Source organism: Hypanus sabinus, chromosome 10 (genome assembly GCF_030144855.1).
Source record: "Hypanus sabinus isolate sHypSab1 chromosome 10, sHypSab1.hap1, whole genome shotgun sequence".
NCBI classification, from domain to species: domain Eukaryota; kingdom Metazoa; phylum Chordata; class Chondrichthyes; order Myliobatiformes; family Dasyatidae; genus Hypanus; species Hypanus sabinus.
Genome location: NC_082715.1, coordinates 89,657,487 through 89,675,698, shown reverse-complemented (window position 1 = coordinate 89,675,698; position 18,212 = coordinate 89,657,487). Strand labels below are relative to the sequence as shown.

Sequence of the window (18,212 nt, the reverse complement as noted above, 5' to 3'; positions counted from 1 at the left end):
CACAATCAAAGGCCTTCAGGAATTCATGGGTATGGTGAATTTCTACCACTGCTTCCTTCCCTCAGCAGCCCGAATCATGCGCCCCCTGTTCACCCTGATGTCGGGTCCGGGCAAGGACATTACCTGGGATGAGGAGTCCGCCGCCGCTTTCATTAAAACCAAAGAAGCCTTGGCAAATGCCACGATGCTAGTGCATCCCAGAACGGACGTCCCTACCACTCTCACAGTGGACACATCCAACACAGCAGTCGGGGGGCGCTGGAACAACTCATCGAGGGTCGCTGGCAACCCCTGGCGTTTTTCAGCAAACACCTGCGACCACCCGAGCTCAAATACAGTGCTTTCGACCGGGAACTGTTGGCGCTATACCTGGCAATCCAGCATTTCATGTACTTCTTAGAAGGTAAGCCCTTCACCGCGTTCACAGACCACAAATCGCTTACCTTTGCGTTCACGAAAGCATCCGACCCCTGGTCGTCCCGCCAGCAGCGCCATCTGTCCTACATCTCCGAATACATGACGGATGTCAGGCATGTCTCGGGAAAAGACAATGTCATGGCGGACACTCTCTCCAGATCTAACATCCAAGCCCTGTCCCAGGGGGTAGACTATGAAGCGCTAGCGGAGGTGCAGCAGGAAGACGAGGAGATCCCAAGTTACAGAACTGCAGTCTCCGGTTTGCAGCTCCAGGACCTCCCCGTAGGCCCAGGTGAGAGGACCCTACTCTGTGACGTCACCTCCAGCCAACCCCGCCCCATCATCCTGGTAGCCGCGCATTTTCTAATCCATTCACAACTTAGTGCACCCCTCCATCAGGTCAACCGTCCGGATGGTAGCCAACAGGTTCGTTTGGCACGGACTCCGCAAGTAGGTCAGTGAATGGGCCAAAATGTGCATGCACTGTCAAACAGCCAAAGTGCAGCAGCACACCAAAGCCCTGCCGCAGCAGTTCCACCCCAACAGCCGGCATTTTGACCATATTCATGTGGATATCATGGGCCCCCTGCCAGTGTCGCAAGGAGTGCGCCACCTCCTGACTATTGTGGACCAGTTCACAAGAGGGCCCGAGACAGTCTGGCTCACCGACACCACCTCCGAATCCTGCGCCTGAGCACTGATTGCAACCTGGGTATCTCGCTTTGGTGTATCGGCCCACATTACCTCCGACAGAGGCCCCCAGTTCACCTCCAGCCTGTGGTCAGCTATGGCCAACCTTTTGGGGACACAGCTGCACCACACAACTGCCTACCACCCACAGTCGAACGGACTAGTGGAGCGTTTCCACCGTCACCTGAAGTCGGCTCTCATGGCCCGCCTCAAAGGGCCTAACTGGGTGGACGAGCTTCCCTGGGTCCTGCTCGCAATCTGCACAGTGCCCAAAGAGGATCTGCACACCTTGTCGGCCGAGTTGGTGTACGGCGCACCCCTGGTCATCCCAGGGGAGTTCATAACAGCCCCAAGGGAGCAAGAGGAAGAACCCGCAGCAGTCCTGGACAGACTACGCGAGAGGCTCGGTAACCTGGCCCCCATACCCATTTCACAGTATGGGCAGAACCTGACCTGCACACCCAAAGACCTGCAAAACTGTAAGTTCATTTTTGTATGATGGGGCGGACATCGGGCACCACTGCAACGGCCCTACGAGGGGCCGTTTACAGTGCTCAGGAACAATGGGTCCACATTCGTGCTGGACATTGGGGGGAAAGAGGAGGTTTTCACAGTGGAACGACTCAAACCAGCCCATGTGGACGTGGCGCAGCTGGTCGAGGTTCAGGCATCGCGGCGCAGAGTCAGACCTCCCAAACAGAGTCCGACCCAGACTGTGGACATTGGGGGGTGTATCGCCGGTTCTGGGGGGGGGGGTTATGTGGTGACCCACTTCCCAGCGCACTCGAACCAGCTCACAAAGTGGCGCGCGCCGGCATTGAGGCCGGTCCCAAAGAAGGCGCCAAGCCTGCTTCACCAGCAAGGGGAAAAGCCCGCGGGCAGGACGGGACCATGAATACGCGCCCCTTACAGCATTCCTGCCCAGGGCGGGCAGGAACAGGAAGGCTTTAAAGCGAGGCCGCGAAGTTTGAATAAACCTCTTTTGCAACTGCAGCTCACCGACTAAGTGTTGTTATTTCAGCGCTGCGTGTAGCACACCACTACAGCAGCATCAATTCAATGTGAGAGTGCTGAGTGGATGGAGTGGAGACCGTGGGGAAGTGCTGATTTATTTAAATGGAAATTAGAAATTTTATTAAAACTAATTTTTGGAAATGCAATTTTAGAGTAATATAACACATGGCATAACAATCTACAAGGGAGAGACAGGAGTTTCTTTGCTGTGTTTTGAGGTCTGTTAGTAGGGACTGCATGCTAAGACTGATCAGCAATTGTACTATTCTTTCGTCATATTATTGGAGGGGCTGAGAATCCAAATTTGTTCTATTCTGTCCAATGATTCCTGTAACTGTGAGTAAAATGTAACATTTTCCACTTTGAATTGTGCATGATAAATTGCAGGATAAGGAACAGATATGAAGCAACATTTATCTGCGCACACCAATCATACAAAGGATTCTATCATTTGGCTGTCAAATTCCTGTTTCGTTCAGAGAAAAGAACGATTGAGAATTTGGTCAATGAAAGTAAAAATAGTGAATGATCAAAGGCTGAAAGACTTAATTGTAAAAGGGGGAAGAAAACTTGCTTTACTAGAGATCCTCCCTCCAAATGAAATCCCTTTCTATTTAACTGGGTGACTGACAGGAGAAAGAGGAGAAATGCACAGCCAGTGCAGAGCATAGATGTGGCTGTTACCCTCAATAATAGGCACTTAACTTTCGATACTATTGAGGGGGATGACCTACCGGAGGTGAGCCACAGTGACCGGGTCTCTGGTGCTGAGTGGTGCTGTGGTCAGAAGAACAGACAGGTGAAGTGGACTGCAGTGTTGATAGAGGATTCCTTAGTCAGAGGAACAAAGGCAAGGTTCTGTGGGCATGACAGAGACACATGGATGGTATGTTGCCTTCCTGATGCCAGGATCAGGGATGTCTTGGATCGAGTGCAAGGCATTCTCAAGTATTAGATGTCTTGGTATATACATTATGGCACCAGTGACATAGGCAGGCAAGGTGAGAAGGTCCAGAAGGGAGATTTTAGGAAGCTAGGTGGAAAGTTGAGAAACAGGACCTCCAAGGTAGTAAACTCTGAATTGCTGTCTGGGCCACGTGCCAATGAGAGTAAAAACAGGATGATTTACAGGTGAATGTCTGTATGTGGAAATGGTGCAAGGACAGGTTTTCAGATTTATGTATCATTGGGATCTCTTCTGGGAAAGGTATGACCTGTAGAGAAGGGACAGGTTATGCCTGAACCTGAGGATGTCTATTATCCTTGCGGGCAGGTTGTCTGGAGTTGTTCAGGTGGTTTTAAACTGATTTGGTAGGGGGATGGGAATCGAAGCGATAGTGCTGAAAATGAGGTAGTTGTTTTACAAACAGAGGCCATGGGTATAGCGACTCTGAACAAGGAAAGGCTGATGATAAGGCAAAATTGCAGTCAACAGGATGAGTTGCAATGAAAAAAGCAGACAAAGTTGAAAAAGGAGAATACAGGACTAAAGGTGCTATATTCAAATATATGGAATAAGGTCGATGAACTTGTAGCACAGTTGCAGATTGGCAATTATGCTGTTGTAGGCATCACTGAAACATGGCTGAAAGAAGATTATAGCTGGAGCTTAATGTATATGGATACACATGTATTGAAAAGACAGGCAGAAAGACAGAGGGGGTGGCGTGGCTCTCTTAGTAAAAAATGAAATTATATCATTAGAAAGAGGTGACATTAGAATGGAAGGTGTTAAATTGTTGTCGATAGATCTTAGGAATTGCAAGGGTAAAAAGACCCTGATGGGAGTTATATACAGTCCCCCAAATAGTAGTAAGAACATGGTCTACAAGTTTCAGTGGGAGATAGAAAATGTATGCCAAAAGGGCAATGTTACAGTAGTCACAGAGTATTTCAGTATGCCAAAAGACTGGGAATATCAGGTTGGTGTGGGATTCCAAGAAAAGGAATTTTGAGAATGCTGATGAGATGGCCTTTTTGGGCATCCTGTGGTTGAGCCACTGGGGGATCAGCTATTCTGGACTGGGTGTTATGCAATGAACCAGAAATGATTAGAGGTCAAAAGGTAAAAGAACCCTGAGAGGGAAAAGATCATAGTATCATTGAATTCACCCTGAATTTTAAGAAGGAAAAGCTAAAGTCAGATTTATCAGTATTACAGTGGAGTAAAGGAAGTTACAGAAGCATGAGAGAGGAGTTGGCCAGGGGTGGAGTTTCAAGATGGCGACGTAAGCATCTGCCTTTTAGGCGCTCTTCATTTTCTCAACTATAATCACCCTTTAATCAAATCTTTTCGAACCTAATCATATGAGTTGATACTTTTGATTAACTTTTTTTTCCTAAAACAATATTTGATTTAACCTTGAAAAACTTAAAATGGCTACAAGCAGGAAATTGTCTAAGGATCCTTCATCTATCGACGCTATTTCTCATCTTCTGGATGCTAAACTCGCAACTTTGGAAAGCAGGTTAGAAAGTAAATTGGAAAGTAAACTGGCAAGTTTGGAAAATAAGCTTACCACGAAAATATCTGAACTCAAAGGAGTTGTTAGATTGCTTGATACTAAGCTTCAATCACAGGCATCAGATATTCAGCGGCATGAAGATAAGATTACGACTCTTGAAAAATTAATTTGTGAAAAAGTATGTACAATTGAAGCACTGGAGAAGGTACATTCGACTGTTAAAACATTAGATCAGTGTAAGTTTAAAATTACTGATCTTGAAAACCGATCTTGCAGACAGAATTTGCGAATTATCGGGTTCCCCGAAAAAGTTGAGTCCGGTGATTTAACTGAATTTTTCTCTAAATTATTGTGGGAAATTTTCGGTGGTGAAGGTTTGCATACTAAACCTGTTATTGACTGTGCTCACAGAGTTGTGAGGTTTTTGGCTGCGAGTGGCAAACCATGAGCTGTGATTGTTCCCCTTCATTATCCTCGGGAGAAAGAGCTTTTAATTCGATTAGCTCGTAAAAAAGGTATGATTTCTCACAATAGCAACACATTTCGAATTGTTGAGGATTATTCATTCGAAGTAATGAGAGCGAGAATCGCTTTTAAACCAGTGATGGCAGAGATTCATTCGATTGGACTTAAACAAGCTTTAAGATTTCCAGCGAATCTTAGAATTACGTTGAACGACAACAGTCAGCAATTTTTTAATACTCCGGAAGAAGCGAAGAAATTCGTTGAAGAATATTGATCTTCTAGTGCAAGTTGAACTATGTGTTATGCTGAAGATTTTTTGGAGAGAAGATGCCATTTCATTTTAAGTTTTAACCTATGAAGCTGGGTTATAACTTCTTATCCTGATCTACGGGTCTGGTTTCTTTTTTTTTGCTATCATCATCGTTTATAGATGCTCTTTTAATTTTTTATAATATCTCTTTTTTTTATTATTCTTTTTTCTGTTTCTGATATACACGTTTATATTTTGTAATAAGGATTTACTTTTTTTAAGATGTTGTTTCTTCTTCCCATAAGACTTTGCTTTCTGTAAGCATTTATTTGTTTGCCTGCACTTGGAAATGGGACGAATGGTTTGGAATTTTTGGTCTTTTTTTTATTATATATTGTAGTGTCTATTAAATCTTTTTTTAATCCTATTTTGATAACTTGTTTTTTATTAAATTTTGTAATAGATTGTTGAACTTACATTTATATTTTGTAATATGGCTTTTTCAAAATGTTGTTCCTTCTTCCCATAAGTCTTTGCTTTTGAAACGTCATTTTTCTTGTATTTGAACATGGAATTTTTTTTAAAGGTATATTACACTTTCAAATTTTAATGTTTATACTGTTTTTTATTAATGATCGTTTGTTTTATTATATTATTTTTTTCATTCTGATTGATATACATTTTCTCTTTGCAACGCTATATTTAAATCTGGGTGTTATATAGTTTTTTAAATCTTTTTATGGAGCTGCCATCTTGAAATGGGGGTAATATTAGTGTTAGTTTATGCACCTGCCGCTTGGCTTTCTTTTGAGGGGTGGGGGGAGGGGGTAGGGATCTTTTTTCACGCTTTTGCTTTTTATTTTTTTGCTTTTAGTTCATGGGCCGACTTCAAATTATTAATATTGGTGAGGTGCCATGTTCTCCGGTTGCTCCTGTACCATTTTTCCTTCTTCCTGAATTATGGGTTATGTGTTTTTTTCAACCTTTCATGATATATACAATTAATATTAGCATGATGGATAAGTCTATTAATTTTATTTCTTGGAATACTAATGGTTTAAATCATCCGATTAAACGTAAAAAAATATTTAAAGTATTCCATAGACTGAATGCTAATATTATCTTTGTACAGGAGACCCATATTAGGAGGGAGGATAACCAACGATTTTTTAGGTTCTGGAAGGGTCAACAATTTCATTCGAATTGTACTGCTAAAATTAGGGGTGTGTCTATTTTTATAGACCCCTCAATCTCGTTTATACATCATGAAATTATATCTGATCCACAGGGCAGATTTTTGTTGATTACTGGTTCACTTTTTAACCGAAAAGTGGCTTTAGTTAATATTTACGCTCCAAATTTTGACTGCCCTGATTTTTTTAAACGTTTATTTACTACCGTTCCTAATCTAAATGAATATATGTTGATAATGGGTGGAGATTTCAATTGTTGTTTGAATCCTTTGATGGATAGATCTAAACCTATTCGAACTCTTCTGAATAGATCAGCTTTACTTATTAACTCTTTTATGGTTGATTCGGGAATTACTGAAATATGGCGGTTTTTGAACCCTAAAGATAAAGAATTTTCGTTTTTTTCATATGTATATCATAGTTATTCTAGAATTGATTATTTTCTTATTGATCATCGTTTATTAGCAGATGTTATTGATTGTAAATATGATTCTATTGCTATTTTGGATCATACACCTTTGAAGTTATCCATCAAGATTTCGGACTCTTTCATTAATACTAGATCTTGGAGACTCAACGCTACTTTGTTTCAAGATCCAGAATTTATTACCTTCATAAAACAGCAAATTGACTTATTTTTTTCAACAAACTATACCGAAGAGATTGACAGAGGAATACTTTGGGACTCTTTGAAGGCTTTTATTCATGGACAAATTATCTCATATTCTGCTGGTAAAAGAAAACAAAGATATTTAGATATAGCTTTATTGGTGGATAAAATTAAAGAAATTGATAAGATTTATTCTGTTACTCCTACCAAGGAACTTTATAAGAAAAGAGTTGAACTGCAAATGGAACATAGCTTATTGTTAACTTCTTCAATTGAGAATCAATTAATTAAGACCAGGGCTCAATTTTACATCCACAGTGATCGAACTGGTAAATTGTTAGCTAATCAATTAAAAGCTATTTCGACTAAGCGACAAATTATTAAAATTTGTAAACAAGACGGTAATCTGACTACTGATCATAAAGAAATTAATAATACTTTCCAAGATTTTTATAAATCTTTATATCAATCAGAATTTGATGGTGATCTGTCTATGATGGATAATTTTTTTAACAATTTGAATATTCCCAAATTGACAGATGAAGATCAAAGTTTATTTGATGCTCCTATTTCTATAGCTGAGGAAGGAGAGGCTATTTCATCGATGAACTCAGGGAAAGCTCCTGGCCCTGATGGTTATATTATAGAATTTTTAAAAACTTTTTCTTCTTTGCTTTCTCCTTGGCTATGTGAAATCTTTAATGATGCATTTATTAAGAAGAGACTACCCCAGTCCTTTTATGAAGCTACTATTTCTTTAATTCTTAAAAAAAATAAAGACCCTACTTTATGTGCATCCTATCGCCCTATATCGTTACTAAATGTAGACTCTAAGATTCTTACAAAAATTTTAGCTATTAGGTTAGAAAAGGTACTATCACAGATTATTTCAGGAGATCAAACTGGTTTCATTAGGAACAGTTACTCCTTTTTTAATGTTAGAAAATTGATTAATATAATTTACACTTCCTCACCCACAACCCCAGAATGTGTTATTTCATTAGATGCTGAAAAAGCTTTTGATAGAGTTGAATGGACATACTTATTTAATGCCTGAAGAATTTTAATTTTAGTTCTAATTTTATATCATGGATTAAATTAATATATTATAAACCTGTTGCTTCTGTTCTTACGAATAATTATAGATCCTCTTTTTTTCAATTATCTCGTGGTACGAGACAAGGTTGTCCCTTAAGTCCTTTATTATTTAATATTGCATTAGAACCCTTAGCCATTGCTATTCGTGAATCCCCTAATATTTCTGGTATTACCCGTAATGAGAAATTATACAAGTTATCGCTCTATGCTGATGACTTGTTGTTATATATCTCTGATCCTGATAATTCTATTCCCGCTATTTTATCCTTGTTGGTTCAATTTGGTAGTTTTTCTGGTTACAAATTAAATTTGGATAAGAGTGAACTCTTCCCTTTAAATGCACGAACTTTACTGAATGACAGAATACCATTTAAAATTGTTACTGATAATTTTATTTATTTAGGTATAAAAATTACCAAGAAATATAAAGATTTATTCAGATTGAATTTTCTCCCTATGCTTCATCAAATTCAACAACTTACTACTAGATGGTCTCCTTTATCCTTATCATTGGTTGGTCGGATCAATGCTGTTAAAATGATGATTTTACTGAAATTTATATATTTATTTCAAGCCTTACCAATTTTTATTCCTAAGTCTTTTTTTGATAGCATTGATTCAAAAATTTCCTAATTTGTGTGGCAAAATAAAAACCCCAGATTAAGTAAAAGACAGTTACAGAAATCTAAAAAAGATGGTGGTTTAGCTTTACCCAATTTTAGATTTTACTATTGGGCGAATAATATTCGGAATTTATTATACTGGAAATTAGATTTAGATTTACCATTGTGCCCACAGTGGGTAAATTTAGAATGTAATGGTACACAAGGATATTCTTTATTTTCTGTTCTTGGCTCTTCTCTCCCTGTTGATTTAGTTAAACTTAATAAACAGATATCTAACCCTATTGTCAAACATACATTACGAATTTGGTTTCAATTTCGTAAATTTTTTACTCTAAAAAACTTTGTTCTTGATAGCCCTATCTTACTTAATTTTTTTCTTTAAACCCTCTTTAACAGATCAAGCTTTTAATATATGGAAAAGGAAAGGTATAATATGTTCTTGCGATCTTTTTTCTGAAGGTAGTTTGATGTCTTTTGATCAACTTTCTAACAAATTTAAATTACCTAAATCTAATTTTTTTTAGATATTTACAAATTAGAAACTTTTTGTATAAAGTTTTACCATCCTTTCCTAATTCGACTTTGATAGATTTTTCAGATATGATTTTTACTTTAAATCCCTGTCAGAAGAGATTAGTGGCTCTTATTTATAATATGATTATGAAGATACAACCAGAGATATCAGGTAGAATTAAACAGGAATGGGAAAAAGAACTTCAATACAATATTTCAACGGAAAAATGGGAAAAAATTTTACAATTGGTTAATACTTCTTCTATATGTGCTAAACATGCTTTAATACAATTTGAGGTTGTACATAGAGCTCATATGTCTAAAGATAAGCTTGCTCGGTTTTATTCTCATGTTAATTCTCAATGTGACAGATGTCATTTAGATGTGGCTTCATTGACCCACATGTTTTGGTCATGTCCTACTTTACATAATTATTGGAAGGACATATTTGCTACCATTTCCTCAATTTGGAATATTGATTTACAACCTCATTTTATCACTGCAATTTTTGGTATACCAAATGAAGATGATAGTCGATTCTCCCCTTCAATTAGATGAATGATTGCCTTTGTAACATTAATGGCCAGGAGATCTATATTACAAAATTGGAAAGAAGCAAATCCTCCTACCACATTTCAGTGGTTCTCTCAAACTATTTCTTGTTTAAGTTTAGAAAAAATTAGAAGTACTATTTTTGATTCATCAATTAAATTTGAAGAAACTTGGGGACCGTTCATTCGACACTTTCATATGAATTAATTTGACTTCTTCCAGACCTTTACTCTTATTATTCTTGTTCTGGTATGGAGTTCCGGAGTGTTTGACACTATCATATACTTATAAACTATTATTATTGCCCATGTTAGTTTAGGTTTATTTTTTTTATTATTTCCTTAAATATACATTTTTTCTTATATTTTACATTTTATTTTCTTTTGATGATTATTTTTAATCTTTTCAGGTATAATCAATATAGATTAGATTGATATTGTATGATCCTTTTTCGCTGATAGTTTAATAAGATATTGTTATCTTGTTACCAACTTAATTTCAAATCTATTGTATTCATAACCTATTTAATACAATATTATGTTATGTTTTTTTTAAAAAACTAATAAAAAGATTGAAAAAGAGAGAGGAGTTGGCCAGAAATGATTGGGAAAGAACCCTGGCAAGGATGATGGCAGAGCAGTAATGGGCTGAATTTCTGGCAGTAATTCAGAAGACACAGGATATATCCTTTCCAAAGAGGAAGAAGTACTCTAAAGGCAAGATGACGTAACCATGGGTAACAAGGGGATTCAAAGCCAACATAAAAGACAGGGCGTATCATAGAACAAAAATTAGTGGGATGTTAGGGGATTGGGAAGCCTTTAAATAGCAACAGAAGGCTATTAAAAAGTCATTAAGAATTAAGGATAGAATACGAAAGTAAGCTAGACAATAATATTAAGGAGGATATGAAAAGTTTCTTCAGATACGTAAAGTGTAACAGAGAGGCAAGAGTGGATATTGAACTACAATAAAACAATGCTGGAGAGGTAGTATTTGAGGAAGAGGAAATGGTGGATGATCTGAATAAGTATTTTGCATTGGTCTTCACTGTGGAAGACACTAGCTGTACGTTGGAAGTTCCAGGTTTTAGGCTTCAAGAAGTATTTGACATTACCATTATTAGAGAGGAGGGTCTTGAGAAACTGAAAGGTCTTAGGTAGATAAGTCACCTGGACCAGATGGTGTATTCCCCAGGGTTTTGAAAGGAGTGGCTGAAGGGATTGTGGAGGTATTAGTAATGATCTTTCAAGAATCACTAGATTCCGGAAGACTAGAAAATTGCAAACAGAGAAAAAGGAATTATAGGCCAGTTAGTTAGACCTCAGTGGTTGGTAAGATGTAAGATGTTGGAGTTCATGTGGTTTTGGGGTACATGAAGGCACATGATGAAGTAGGCAGCAGTCAGCACAATTTCCTCAAGGGGAATTCTTGCCTGACAAATCCGTTGGAATTCTATGAAGAAATAACAAGCAGGATAGACAAAGGATAATTTTCAGAAGGCCTCTGACAGGATGCCACACATGAGGCTGCTCAATAAGTCACAAGCCCATGATATTACAGGAAAGATTCTAGCTTGGATAAAGCAGTGGCTGATTGGCAGGTGGAAAATGGTGGGAATACAGGGAGCCATTTCTGGTTGGCTGCTGTAAATTTGGAGGAAACAGTGAGGCTACAGAAGGATTTAGACAGATTAGGAGAATGGACAAAGAAGTGGCAGATGGAGTACAGTGTTGGGAAGTATATGGTCATGCACTTTGGTAGAAGAAATAAAAGGGTTGATTATTTTTTAAATGTAGAGAAAATACAAAAATCTGAGGTGCAAAGGGATTTGGGAGTCCTTGTGCAGGATTCCCTAAAGGTTAATTGAAGGTTGAGTGTAGTGAGGAAGGCAAATGTGATGTTAACATTCATTTCAAGAGGGCGAGAATATAAAAGTAAGGATGTAATGTTGAGAATTTGTAAAGCACTGTTGAGACCTCACTTGGAGTATTGTAAGCAGTTTTGAGTCCTTTACCAAGGACTTGGAAAGGATGTGCTGAAACTGGACAGGGTTCAAGGAGGTTCATGAAAATAATTCTAGGATTAAATGGCTTGTCATATGAGTAGTGTTTGATGGCTCTGGGCCTGAATTCATCTGAATTTAGAAGAATGAGCGGTGACCTAATTGAAAACTATTGAGTGATGAAAGGCCTCGACAGAGTGGATGTGGACAGGATGTTTCCGATGTCAGAGTCTAAGAGCAAAGGACACAGCCTCAAAATCGAGGAGCATCCTTTTAGAATGAGATGAGGAGGAATTTCTTTTGCAAGAGTGGTGAATCTGTGGAATTTCTTTTGCCACAAGCAGTTGTGGAGGCCAAGCCTTTATGTATGTTTAAGGCAGAAATTGATAGGTTTTGGATTGGTCAGAGCATGAAGGGATACAGGGGAAGGCAGGAAATATGGTTTGAGAGGAATAATTAATCAGCCGTAATGAAATGGCAGAGCAGACTCGATGCGCCAATTGGCCTAATTCAGCTCTTACATCTTAAGGTCTTCTGGTCTATTTTTTGAAGAGAAATCAATTCTGCACTTTATAAAAACCAGTTTATAAAAATCAGTCAGCCAAATTATTAAAGTATGAGGAAGGTTTTGTGGAATTTCCCATGAAACTAACTAGAAATCCTTTGTAAATTCCTCATGACTAGAATATGCAATGGAAAAACACATCTCAGGAGAGAATACAAGGCCCATTCTTTCTGAAATCTGCTGCAAATGGTCAGAAGCTTAGTAATCTCCATGAGGTAAATTTAGGATTTTACTAATAAAAAACATTTATTTTAATGTACCTTTTCTCCCTGAGGTCCAATTGGCCCTGTTGGTCCTGGTCTTCCTTTAGAACCCTGATAATAATAAAAAAAATCATTTTAGTTCAGTATTTTGATATTCATGACATTATTGTTTTTTAAAGTCCATCCTACATTTTATTAACCTTTCTATCTCATTCAAGATTTTCTGTAAATTCTTATCCTTCTTCCCATAAAATGTTAAGCACATGTTAAATCAGTAAACAAATTGCATCATTGCTCATTCAATCTCATAGCAAAAAACCTCAGAATATTTTCAAAGGTGGATGATACTATTGGGTGAGAGTTTGAAGATACAAAGACGGAACTTGAGCAGCATTATCATTGAACACATGTTGTCAGTGGCAAAGGACCAGTTCCCTCTCAAATGCTTTACAATTGATGAATAGTAAAGCAATAATTGTAGCATTTTCTTTTGGTCCTACTTTTGTTGTTTAGGCAATGTTTTCATCATTAATGAAGAGGGAATGAAAAGAGGCTTTACAACCTATTAAACTCTTTATAAGTGTTGTACAAATGGCCAAGTTGCAGATGATGCTAAATTTGAAAATGAAAGAGCTGGCCTTGAAGCCATGAAATGAAATAAAAGAAATCTATGTGAGCAAAATAATAGCTGCTTAAATTTAACTCAGCCAAGGTTTTCATATAGGAATATGGTCATGGGCATACTTCACAAATTGCATTGAAATAGTTAATCAAGTACTTTAAAGAGTAGTAAACTCAAAATGCAGCAAGTTTGACTGATTCAGTTTAAATTTTTAAAGAAGTCTGGAAGGATATCAAAGGGTGATCTCAGAACGGTAATCATGTATGGGCATTTTAGGTGGCAAAATTTTGATCAATCCAGAATTGAGAATTTGAGGAAGATGTTTTTAACCCAAACAATGACTGGAATCTGCATGGCACTGGTGGAGACAAGTACTTGCACAACGTTTAAAATGTATCTAGCTGAGTGCTTTATTTATCTGCACATGTAAGACTATGGATGAAGTACTGTGGAATAGTTAAGATAGATATTCAATGGTTAGTATGGGTTTAGTGGGCTGAAGGACCTGTTTCTGTTCTGTATGATTATGTGACTCAAATATAAATGTTAAATGTGGGAATAAAACAAGCAATACAAGCCCATATCTTTGGAAGGGAATGATGGCTAGTATCAAAATTTTGATCTTTGTTCAGTGAGTGGCAGGCAGTCATTTGGAATGGACCTTAGAGCAGCATTCGAAATGGCAACCTTAGAATTATCTTGGAATCAATTTGATATACTTGTGGGTGCTTGTACTAGTCTTGAAAGGATATAACAAGATCAGCTGAATGTGTATAGTAAGGGTCCATTATATTATTTCTTTTGGGTAGAGAGGGATAAAACTGGTAAGAAAGTACTGAAGCTAACTGAGGCATCGGAGACACAAGACTATTTCTGTCAATGCGTTATCACTTACTGTAGGTCCCACAGCTCCTTTGGATCCAGGGAGACCTGGTAAACCCGGCTGTGCCTGAGAATCAGAAACAACATTTACATTATTTCAGCATGAAGTATCATTTCAAATAATAACAAGTCACTGAAACACATTGGGTTTGGATTCTTGCAAAAAACAAATGCACATTAAAATGGACAAACAAGAGAAAATCTGGAGATGCTAGAAATCTAAGCAACACACATAAAATGCTGTAGAAACTTGGCAGACCAGGCAACGTCTATGGAAAAAGTACAGTTGATGTTTCGGGCCTGCTGAGTTCCTCCAGCATTTTGTGTGTGTTGCTCGGATTTTCAGCATTTGCAGATTTTCTCTTGTCTGCATATTAAAATGGGAAGGGTAGGGGTGTGGGGCTTGAACCATGACAGATATGCGCTGTTATAGTATGGGTGGGAGTCAAGTTGTGGAGTGTGCATTGGAGCAAAATGAGAAGGGTGGAGTTGAGCTGAGGGGAAAGGTTGGTGTCAAGTTGTGATGGGAAGGATGGGGGTTGAGTAGTGATGCAAAGGGAGGGTGCCAGAGTCTGATGGGGTGAGAAACAGGCTATGACTGAAAAGGAGGGAGATAAGTTGTTACAGAAGAAATAGAGATTGAAGAAGGACTCAATATGAAATTGGGAGGAAAGCCATTGGGTCAGGGGTTTGGTCAATGGATTTGGACAGGAGTTGCATGCCAGAGATTGCTGGAAGAGAAGCCAGTGGGCAGGCTTGTAAAGTTAAGTTTTGATAGCAGGTAGTGGAAAAGAGGAGGAGCCGTATTAATGAGTTGGGAAAGGATGGAAATATCTATCAGGTTGAAGAGGCTGGTGGTACCTGGTGGTACGGTATCTGGTAATTACATTAATTTGCAAGCCACTGGCAGCAGTGGACTTATCAGATCTCCATGACACAATGAATGTTAGGCCATGGTGATCCAGGAGGAAAACTTCAGATACTATTCAACAAGCGGTCTCTCTTTGCCTTTTAAGATTTTTTATTCATTTAAGTCAAATTATAAGCCAAACATAAATATAGCATTTTATTCCATTTGTAGGCAGCTGTTTTCTTTGGCTGCCTATGAGTATTTTTGAAATTACACTGCTTGTATGCTTGCATTAAAGCTTCTCTTTCCCTGAGACTTTTTTTTCTCTTTATGTGTGAAACTGAAATTAAAGGCTTCCAATAAGTCCCTCAGATTAACAAAATAAAAAGAAGGACTCTCATTATGTTGCAGGCAATACAAAAGGGAGTTCATTTTACACATGAGATGCATAATGCTGGTGATTCATAGTCTTAGAAAACTACAGCATAGAAACAGACCTTTTAGCCCATATGGTCTATGCCAAACATTAATCAGCCCAGTCCAACTGACCAATGCCCAGACCATACCCCTGTAGAATATAGAACATAAAACATTGAAAACCTAAAGCACAATACAAGCCTTTTGGTCCACAATGCTGTGTTAGACATGTACTTACTTTAGAAATTACCTCAGGTTACCCATAGACCTCTTTTTTTTCTAAGCTCCATGTAACTATCCAGGAGTCTCTTAAAAGACCCTTTTGTATCTGCGTCCACCTTCGTCGCTGGCAGCCCATTCCATGATCTCATCACTCTCTGCGTAAAAACAACATACCCCGGACATCTCCTCTGTACCTATTTCCAAGCACCTTAAAACTGTGCACTCTCATGTTAGCTATTTCAGCCCTGGGAAAAAGCCTCTGACTATCCACACGATCAATGCCTCTCATCATCCTAGCAGGTCACCTCTCCTCCTCTGCCACTCCAAGGAGAAAAGGCCGAGTTCGCTCAACCTATCCAAATTTCTCTTAAATGTTGGAATCAAACCAAAATCTGACACTTCCACTGGCAGTAGGTTCCACACTCTCACCACTCTGAGTGAAAAAGATCCTCCCCATTTCCCCTAAACAGTTCACCTTTCACCCTTAATCCACGACCTCTAGCTGTAGACTCAACCAACCTCAGTGGAAAATGCCTGCTTGTAGTTACCTTATCTACATCCCTCATAATTTTATATACCTCTATCAAATTTCCCCTCATTCCTCTACGCTCTAAGGAATATAATCCTAACCTATTCAACCTTTCCCTCTAACTCAAGTTCACATGTCTTGGCAACATCCTTGCAAATTTTGTCTGCATTCTTTCAATCTTATTAATATCTTTTCTGTAGGTAGGTGACCAGAACTGCACACAGATTAGACATCATTAATGTCTTAAATAACATCTACATAGCATCCCAACTCCTGTACTCAATACTTTGATTTATGAATGCCAGTGTGCAAAAGCTCATTTATGAGCCTATCTACTTATTACAATACTTTTAAGGAAATATGGATCTGTGTTCCCAAATCCCTCTGTTCCACCGCACCCCTCAATACCATACTGCTCACCATGTGAGTTCCACCCTGGTTTGTCCTCCCAATGTGTAACATCTCACACTTGTCTGCATTAAATTTTATCAGCCATTTCTCAGACCATTTTTTCCAGCCGGTTCAGATCCTGTTGCTCGTTTTGATAGTTTTTCTCGCTGTCTGTTACACCACCAGTCATGGTATCATCTGCAAATTTACTGGTCCAGTTTACCACATTATCACCCAGACTATCAATATAGATGACAAACAACAATGAACCCAACACCAATTCCTGTGCACACCAATTGTCAGAGGTCTCCAGGCAGAGAGGCAACTCTACTAACGCTCTCTGGCTTCTCCAGCGAAGCCAATGCCGAATCCAATTTACTACCTCATTGTGAATGCTAAGCAACTCAATCTTCTTGACCAACCTCCCATGCAGGACCTTGTCAAATGTCTTGCTAAGATCCACATAGACACCATCCACTGCCTTGCCTTCATTATCTTACCTAGTAACTTTCTTGAAAAACTCTAAGTTTGATTAGACATGACCTACCACACACAAAGCCATTTTGACTATCACTAATCAGTCCTTGTCTATCCAAATATTTATATATCCAGTCGCTTTGAATACCTTCCAATAACTTATGCACTTCTGATGTCAAACTCACCAGCCTATAATTTCCCATCTTAATTTTAATTCTTTTCTTAAAGAACAGGACAACATTAGCTATTCTCCAATCCTAACCTGTGGCCAAGGATATTTTAAATATCGCTACTAGGACCCCTGCAATGTCTGCACTAGCCTCCCACTGTAAATACTGTAGGAACTCAGCAGCTCAGCAGGACCTGCTAAGCTCTCCAAAGGGATCCCACCACCAAGCACATCTTTCCCGCCCCCCTACTTTCTGCTTTCCGCAGGGATCAGTCCTGATGTGACTCCCTTGTCCATCTGTCCCTCCCCAGTGATCTCCCTCCTGACACTTACCCTTGTTTAAGGAAACACCTTGTCAGGCCCTGGGGATTTATCCACCATAATTTGCCTCAAGACAGCAAATACCTCCTCCTCCAAAACTTGTATATGGTCGATGACATCACTGCTATTTTCCTTCACTTCTATAGACTCTATGACCAACTCCCAAATGAATACAGATGTGAAAAAAAACATTTATGATCTTCCCCATCTCTTTCAGCTCCACGCATACATTACCACTTTGATCTTCCAGAGGACAAATTTTGTCCTTTGCAATCCACTTTGGAATTCTCCTTCACCTTGTTTGTTAGGGAAACCTCATGCCTTCTTTTAGCCCTCTTGATTGCCTTCTTCCGTGTTCTCTTATATTTCTTATACTTCTTCAGTACCTCATATCTTCCTGCCAGCCCAAACCTGATATGTACCTTCTTCTTAACCAGGGCCTCAATATCTCTTCAAAACTAAGGTTCCTGAAACCTTGCCCTTTATTTTGACAGGAACAAATAAACACTGTATTATCAATATTTCACTTCTGAAGGCCTCCCACTTACCAAGTACACCTTTGCCAGAAAACAGCCCGTCTCAATTCACATTTGCCAGATCCTCAGTGATAACATCAAAACTGACCTTTCTCTAATTTAGAATCTCAGCCTGAGGAACAGACACATCC

At 38.8% G+C, this 18,212-nt stretch overlaps 1 protein-coding gene across 6 annotated transcripts in view; it reads right to left on the bottom strand.

The window, feature by feature from the left end:
* Positions 1-18,212, bottom strand: part of LOC132400848 (collagen alpha-1(XIX) chain-like) — a 109,262-nt gene that overhangs the window by 65,072 nt on the left and 25,978 nt on the right. For all 6 annotated transcript variants that reach the window (XM_059982290.1, XM_059982291.1, XM_059982293.1 and 3 more), the window contains 2 exons: positions 14,184-14,237; positions 12,724-12,777 (listed from right to left, as the gene is read on the bottom strand). In XM_059982290.1, coding sequence (XP_059838273.1) covers positions 12,724-12,777; positions 14,184-14,237 — 108 coding nt within the window. The remainder of the gene's footprint in view (positions 1-12,723; positions 12,778-14,183; positions 14,238-18,212) is intronic.